Source organism: Lonchura striata, unplaced genomic scaffold (genome assembly GCF_046129695.1).
Source record: "Lonchura striata isolate bLonStr1 unplaced genomic scaffold, bLonStr1.mat Scaffold_305, whole genome shotgun sequence".
Classification (NCBI taxonomy): domain Eukaryota; kingdom Metazoa; phylum Chordata; class Aves; order Passeriformes; family Estrildidae; genus Lonchura; species Lonchura striata.
In genome coordinates, this window is record NW_027461171.1 from 15,001 (window position 1) to 22,500 (window position 7,500).

General features: G+C 69.5%; 1 protein-coding gene across 1 annotated transcript in view; it reads right to left on the reverse strand.

Moving 5' to 3' along the window:
• LOC144248706 (uncharacterized) overlaps positions 1 to 7,500 on the reverse strand; it is a 17,633-nt gene that overhangs the window by 1,262 nt on the left and 8,871 nt on the right. The window contains exons 2-5 of the mRNA XM_077790718.1: positions 3,814 to 5,295; positions 2,871 to 2,963; positions 710 to 1,143; positions 1 to 500 (exon numbers count right to left, since the gene is read on the reverse strand). The exon at positions 1 to 500 is cut by the window's left edge and continues 1,262 nt beyond it. Of these exons, the coding sequence (XP_077646844.1) occupies positions 1 to 500; positions 710 to 1,143; positions 2,871 to 2,963; positions 3,814 to 5,295 (2,509 nt within the window). The remainder of the gene's footprint in view (positions 501 to 709; positions 1,144 to 2,870; positions 2,964 to 3,813; positions 5,296 to 7,500) is intronic.

Below are 7,500 nucleotides of genomic sequence, written 5' to 3' on the forward strand. Positions count from 1 at the left end.
GTAGACCTGGTCTTCCGGGAGCCGGGGTAGACCTGGAATTCCGGGCGCCGGGGTAGGCCTGTTCCCCTGGAGCCGGGGTAGACCTGGTGTTCCGGGAGCCGGGGTAGACCTGGTGTTCCGAGCGCCGGGGTAGACTTGGTGCACGGAAGCCTCGGGGTAGACCTGGTCTTCCGGGCGCCGGGGTAGACCTGGAATTCCGGGCGCCGGGGTAGGCCTGTTCCCCTGGAGCCGGGGTAGACCTGGTGTTCCGGGAGCCGGGGTAGACCTGGTGTTCCGAGCGCCGGGGTAGACTTGGTGCACGGAAGCCTCGGGGTAGACCTGGTCTTCCGGGCGCCGGGGTAGACCTGGAATTCCGGGCGCCGGGGTAGGCCTGTTCCCCTGGAGCCGGGGTAGACCTGGTGTTCCGGGAGCCGGGGTAGACCTGGTGTTCCGAGCGCCGGGGTAGACTTGGTGCACGGAAGCCTCGGGGTAGACCTGGTCTTCCGGGCGCCGGGGTAGACCTGGTGCACGGAAGCCTCGGGGTAGACCTGGTCTTCCGGGCGCCGGGGTAGACCTGGTGCACGGAAGCCTCGGGGTAGACCTGGTCTTCCGGGCGCCGGGGTAGACCTGGTCTTCCGGGAGCCGGGGTAGACCTGGAATTCCGGGCGCCGGGGTAGGCCTGTTCTCCTGGAGCCGGGGTAGACCTGGTCTTCCGGGAGCCGGGGTAGACCTGGAATTCCGGGCGCCGGGGTAGGCCTGTTCCCCTGGAGCCGGGGTAGACCTGGTGTTCCGGGAGCCGGGGTAGACCTGGTGCACGGAAGCCTCGGGGTAGACCTGGTCTTCCGGGAGCCGGGGTAGACCTGTCGTCCTACTCCGGGCCCGGCCTCCGGCCGCCCGGCTGCTGCGGCAGACCTGTCGCCCTGGTGTCCCGGGCGGACCTGCTGTCCCGCGCACGACCCACCCTCCGGCCGCCCGGCGCCGGTCTAGAGAGGGAAGGAGCCGGCCGTTGGGAGCCGGCAGCGCTCCCGCCTCCTCCGTGCCCAAAGCGACAGCGGCCCGGCTCCTGCCTCCGTCTCCGGATCCCTCACTGCCTTCAGCCGCTCGACCCCCCTCCCCCCCACCCCGCTGCCGTCCTGCCCCGGGCTCGGACGGGGCCAGGCCGGGCTGGAGCGTCAAGGAAAGAAGGCCGTCAAAGCAGAAGGCTGGGCGAGAGCCGAAGAGAAGGCTTCTCGGCAAAGGGGCCGCCTCTGCCGCGGGCCCCGGCCCTGCTGGCCGAAGGACCCGCCTTCCTCGGTGTCGGCCCGCTCCTGGCCCTCCCGCCGCTGCGGGTGTGCGAACCGGCCGAGGAGAGAGCGGGCGGGGGACGGCGACGGGGGTGGGGAAAGTAGTCTGCGAGCGGCGCCGGGGAGTCTGATGGGGCAGGGCGGGGCGCCCCCAACCGTCGATGGGCGGAGGCGGGGAAAGTCTTCAGGCGGGGCGCCCCCAACCGTCGATGGGCGGGCTCTGAGGGGGCGGCGTCGGATTGCGAGTGTGTGGAGCCGGCGTGTGTGTCACCGTGCCCCTCTCTCTCTGTCTCTCTCTCCCTCCCTTCCCCCCCCCGCCCCCCCGTCCCTCCCTCCCTCCCTCGCTTCCCTTGCGCGCTGGCCCCACTGAAATTCCGTTCGGCCGGGTAGGGCTGCGCGGCACCCCGGGCGGAGGGGGCTGCTGACGCTGCTTCGACGGCAGGCTGACGCAGGCTGCCTGTCAGCTTCGTCTGGGATCGCTCTGGGTACCAGAGGGAAAGAAATAAAGTTCGCCAAGAAAATTCCTTTTCCGGATCAGTTTCTTGCGCCGAGGGAACAGAAGAGTCGTTCTCTTCGAGAAGGGAGGAAAGGGGAAGCGCGGGAAATGAAACCCGAACCCCAAACCAGACCAAGGGGAACCAAGCCACAAAAAACAAAGGGATAACCCCGTAACTCCTAAAACAAACCCAGAAAACTCGAACCAAAAGTCCCGCAACGCACATTCCCCCACCCCCCACAAAAACCCACACCGAGCCCCCCCGCTCGCGCCCGCCCCCCCCACCCCCACCAGGCAAAAAAAGGTAAAGCCGGCCATTGAGAAACGCTCTACTACCCGGGTATGGGGAAATACCTCTTGCCATGGCCCCGGAATAGACTTTTCCTCCGGGCGCCGGGGTAGACCCGTTGTCCGGCCCCCCGGGCTACACCTGGTATCCCGGAGCCGGGGTAGACCTTGTACCCGGCGGCCGGGGTAGACCTGGTATCCCGGAGCCGGGGTAGACCTTGTACCCGGCGGCCGGGGTAGACCTGGTATCCCGGAGACGGGGTAGACCTTGTACCCGGCGGCCGGGGTAGACCTGGTATCCAGGAGCCGGGGTAGACCTTGTACCCGGCGGCCGGGGTAGACCTGGTATCCAGGAGACGTGGTATACCTTGTACCCGGCGGCCGGGGTAGACCTGGTATCCCGGAGCCGGGGTAGACCTTGTACCCGGCGGCCGGGGTAGACCTGGTATCCAGGAGCCGGGGTAGACCTTGTACCCGGCGGCCGGGGTAGACCTGGTATCCAGGAGACGGGGTAGACCTTGTACCCGGCGGCCGGGGTAGACCTGGTATCCAGGAGCCGGGGTAGACCTTGTACCCGGCGGCCGGGGTAGACCTGGTATCCCGGAGCCGGGGTAGACCTTGTACCCGGCGGCCGGGGTAGACCTGGTATCCAGGAACCGGGGTAGACCTTGTACCCGGCGGCCGGGGTAGACCTGGTATCCCGGAGACGGGGTAGACCTTGTACCCGGCGGCCGGGGTAGACCTGGTATCCCGGAGACGGGGTAGACCTTGTACCCGGCGGCCGGGGTAGACCTGGTATCCAGGAGCCGGGGTAGACCTTGTACCCGGCGGCCGGGGTAGACCTGGTATCCAGGAGACGTGGTATACCTTGTACCCGGCGGCCGGGGTAGACCTGGTATCCCGGAGCCGGGGTAGACCTTGTACCCGGCGGCCGGGGTAGACCTGGTATCCAGGAGCCGGGGTAGACCTTGTACCCGGCGGCCGGGGCAGACCTGGTATCCAGGAGCCGGGGTAGACCTTGTACCCGGCGGCCGGGGTAGACCTGGTATCCAGGAGCCGGGGTAGACCTTGTACCCGGCGGCCGGGGTAGACCTGGTATCCAGGAGCCGGGGTAGACCTTGTACCCGGCGGCCGGGGTAGACCTGGTATCCCGGAGACGGGGTAGACCTTGTACCCGGCGGCCGGGGTAGACCTGGTATCCCGGAGACGGGGTAGACCTTGTACCCGGCGGCCGGGGTAGACCTGGTATCCCGGAGACGGGGTAGACCTTGTACCCGGCGGCCGGGGTAGACCTGGTATCCAGGAGACGGGGTAGACCTTGTACCCGGCGGCCGGGGTAGACCTGGTATCCCGGAGACGGGGTAGACCTTGTACCCGGCGGCCGGGGTAGACCTGGTATCCCGGAGCCGGGGTAGACCTTGTACCCGGCGGCCGGGGTAGACCTGGTATCCCGGAGCCGGGGTAGACCTTGTACCCGGCGGCCGGGGTAGACCTGGTATCCCGTAGACGGGGTAGACCTTGTACCCGGCGGCCGGAGTAGACCTGGTATCCAGGAGCCGGGGTAGACCTTGTACCCGGCGGCCGGGGTAGACCTGGTATCCAGGAGGCGGGGTAGACCTTGTACCCGGCGGCCGGGGTAGACCTGGTATCCAGGAGACGGGGTAGACCTTGTACCCGGCGGCCGGGGTAGACCTGGTATCCAGGAGACGGGGTAGACCTTGTACCCGGCGGCCGGGGTAGACCTGGTATCCCGGAGACGGGGTAGACCTTGTACCCGGCGGCCGGGGTAGACCTGGTATCCAGGAGCCGGGGTAGACCTTGTACCCGGCGGCCGGGGTAGACCTGGTATCCAGGAGACGGGGTAGACCTTGTACCCGGCGGCCGGGGTAGACCTGGTATCCAGGAGACGGGGTAGACCTTGTACCCGGCGGCCGGGGTAGACCTGGTATCCCGGAGCCGGGGTAGACCTTGTACCCGGCGGCCGGGGTAGCCCTGGTATCCCGGAGACGGGGTAGACCTTGTACCCGGCGGCCGGGGTAGACCTGGTATCCCGGAGCCGGGGTAGACCTTGTACCCGGCGGCCGGGGTAGACCTGGTATCCCGGAGACGGGGTAGACCTTGTACCCGGCGGCCGGGGTAGACCTGGTATCCCGGAGCCGGGGTAGACCTTGTACCCGGCGGCCGGGGTAGACCTGGTATCCCGGAGACGGGGTAGACCTTGTACCCGGCGGCCGGGGTAGACCTGGTACCCCGGAGACGGGGTAGACCTTGTACCCGGCGGCCGGGGTAGACCTGGTATCCAGGAGACGGGGTAGACCTTGTACCCGGCGGCCGGGGTAGACCTGGTATCCCGGAGCCGGGGTAGACCTTGTACCCGGCGGCCGGGGTAGACCTTGTACCCGGCGGCCGGGGTAGACCTGGTATCCCGGAGACGGGGTAGACCTTGTACCCGGCGGCCGTGGTAGACCTGGTATCCAGGAGACGGGGTAGACCTTGTACCCGGCGGCCGGGGTAGACCTGGTATCCCGGAGCCGGGGTAGACCTTGTACCCGGCGGCCGGGGTAGACCTGGTATCCCGGAGCCGGGGTAGACCTTGTACCCGGCGGCCGGGGTAGACCTGGTATCCCGGAGCCGGGGTAGACCTTGTACCCGGCGGCCGGGGTAGACCTGGTATCCCGGAGACGGGGTAGACCTTGTACCCGGCGGCCGGGGTAGACCTGGTATCCAGGAGACGGGGTAGACCTTGTACCCGGCGGCCGGGGTAGACCTGGTATCCAGGAGCCGGGGTAGACCTTGTACCCGGCGGCCGGGGTAGACCTGGTATCCAGGAGACGGGGTAGACCTTGTACCCGGCGGCCGGGGTAGACCTGGTATCCCGGAGACGGGGTAGACCTTGTACCCGGCGGCCGGGGTAGACCTGGTATCCCGGAGACGGGGTAGACCTTGTACCCGGCGGCCGGGGTAGACCTGGTATCCAGGAGCCGGGGTAGACCTTGTACCCGGCGGCCGGGGTAGACCTGGTATCCAGGAGCCGGGGTAGACCTTGTACCCGGCGGCCGGGGTAGACCTGGTATCCCGGAGACGGGGTAGACCTTGTACCCGGCGGCCGGGGTAGACCTGGTATCCCGGAGCCGGGGTAGACCTGGTCTCCGTCCGCCCGGGTAGACCTGGTGTCGCGGCCGCCTGCGGAAGTTCACCAAGGGGTCGCTGTTCCAGGCTGCCTCCGGCTATGTCGACGTAGCGGTCGGCCTGCGCTGGCGCACCCTCCCGGTCGACTTCCACTCGTCTCCTTGGAGGCGTCGGCGGCCTTGGACTTATCTTTCCGTATATTGGGAGCGAGGTGACGGGCCGCGTCCCCGCAGGTTTCCAGGGTGCCTGCGTCGCAAGGCGGAGGATAGGGCGGCCGCGCCGCGCGGTCGTCGGGGCAGAGCGAGTGCCGCCTAGGCCGGGTGAGCCGCGTGGCTTGGTCCCGGTTCCCGTCCTGCCCAGGGCGCTCTTTCGGGGGGAGAGCTGCCCGAGAAGCCAGAGAGAAGAGAATGGGCAGTGTGAAGGGCCACCAGAGAGAGAGCCGAGAGCCGAGAGAGACGGCCCGAAAGACCGTGTCGAGAAGCCGCTCGCTGGCCGCAGCGAGGCGGTGAGAAGCCCCGCGTGTGTGTTGCTCCGCTCCGGTCGGCTGCCGTGCCGGCCCGGTTGAAGGGGGGGCGGCCCCCCTGGGACGATCGGTGGCAGGTGAGGCGGCGGCGCCTCGTCCCTTTTCCGCCTGGCCTTAAGCCGGGGCCCGCTCCGGCAGGCATTTTTCCGGCAGCCGGTCCGGTGGCAGTGGCCGGCAGCCGGGGGTCGACGCGGCCGGGCTTTTTTTTTCCCCGGCCCTCGCCCGAGAGCCTCCTCCCCGAGCAAGGCCCGGCCAGCCCGCCGCGGTGGCGGCGCCCGGTTCCCCCGCTCCCGACCTGTTTGCCAGCGTGTCCGTGTCGGAAGGGCAGCGGTGGGGCGCGCGGCCTGGCCTCGGCATTCGCCGCGTGGCCGGAGGGGCTCGGTGACGGCGGTCGCCCGATGAGCCGTGGAGCCGGGGTGGCGGCACCCCGTCCCACCGGCGCGTGCTGTTGAAGTCACCCCCTTCCTCGGCCTTAAGCCGGGGACCCGCCTTGCGGGCGGGCTGTTTTTTTCGCGGGCAGAGAGGGGCCGGCCGCGGTGGCCGGCCCGCCCTAGCACGGACCGAAGCCCCCGGCAGAGAGCAACCCCCGGAAGGTCGCGGGCGAGGCGGCGGCGCCTCGCCCTTCCTCGGTCGTGGCGACCGAGCCCGCTTCTGCCCCGGGTGGTCCGTTGCTATTTTTTCAAGGGCGTGTGCGGGTGCTGTGGGGGGCCCCGCCCGCCCGGCCTCCGATGGCCTTTTCCTCTCGCGGCCCTAAGCCGCGGCACCGAGAAGCGTGCGGGCCCACGAAAGCCGAGGTTGTGTGGAGCCGGGGGGCCGAGCGAGCCCCGAGCCGAGCGATGCCGGTGGGTTTCGAAGGGGGGGGGGCAGCGAGAAGGCGGCGCGCGCCTCGCCCCCCCCCGGGCCCCCGGCGCCCGTGGTTAGCACGGGTCCTTGTGGGCCGCGCACGCCATGTGCCTTTTTTTTTTTTTTTTTTTTTCCGTTGATCGGTGCCGTACCCCGGCTTTTCCGAAGGGGAGAGAAAGAGAGGCCGAGAGAGAGAGAGAGAGAGAGAGCGCGCCAGCCGCGGGGCGGGCGAAAGCCGGTGGCACCTTTCTCGAACGCTCGGACGGGTTCCCTGGGCAGAAAAGGGTGAAGGCCATCCCCACCCCGGCCCGGCGGTCCCGTCCTTCCGTCGTCCGGCCAGGAGAGCCGTTGTCCGCGGGCGGGTGGCGGCACCCCCCCGGTCTACCCTGTGCCGGGACCGATCCGCGAGCGGATCGGTCCGGGGACGCGTGTCCCCGCTCGCACGCGCGCGGAGCCCCCAAGCCCGTCCGCTCTCGGCCCAGCCGCACCCGTGGCGGCGCCGGCCGGTGGGGCGTGCGCCTTGGTGGGCTGCCGTGGGGCCGTGGTGTGCGTTGCACGCTTTCGGCCGGGCGGTTCCGCGGCTGCTGGGGCTTTGCCTCTGCGCTCCGCTGCCTCCTCTGCCCTCGTGCAGCCGCGTCCGCCCCGATCGATGAGGCTTTTCGGGTCGCGTCGGAGAGGGCCCCCGGCCGGCCGGGCTTTCTTCCGGGGCTTCTCTGTCATGGGGAAGCCCACGGCGGGGGTCCGGTGTTCGGGCCGGGCGGTCTCTTCTCCGATTCGCTCCCCGTCGCAGGCGAGGTGTCGCCCCTCCCGCTGCCGAGGAAGGGCGTCTTGACCGTCCCAGCTGTGTGATGGCCGCGTGGCCCCGCGAGCCTACAGGTGTCCTTCGAAAGCACGCGAGGTTTGCCGGTGCCGGCCTTTGGTCCCGGTTTAGCGCCCCGTGGGTGCCGGCCGCGAGCAGC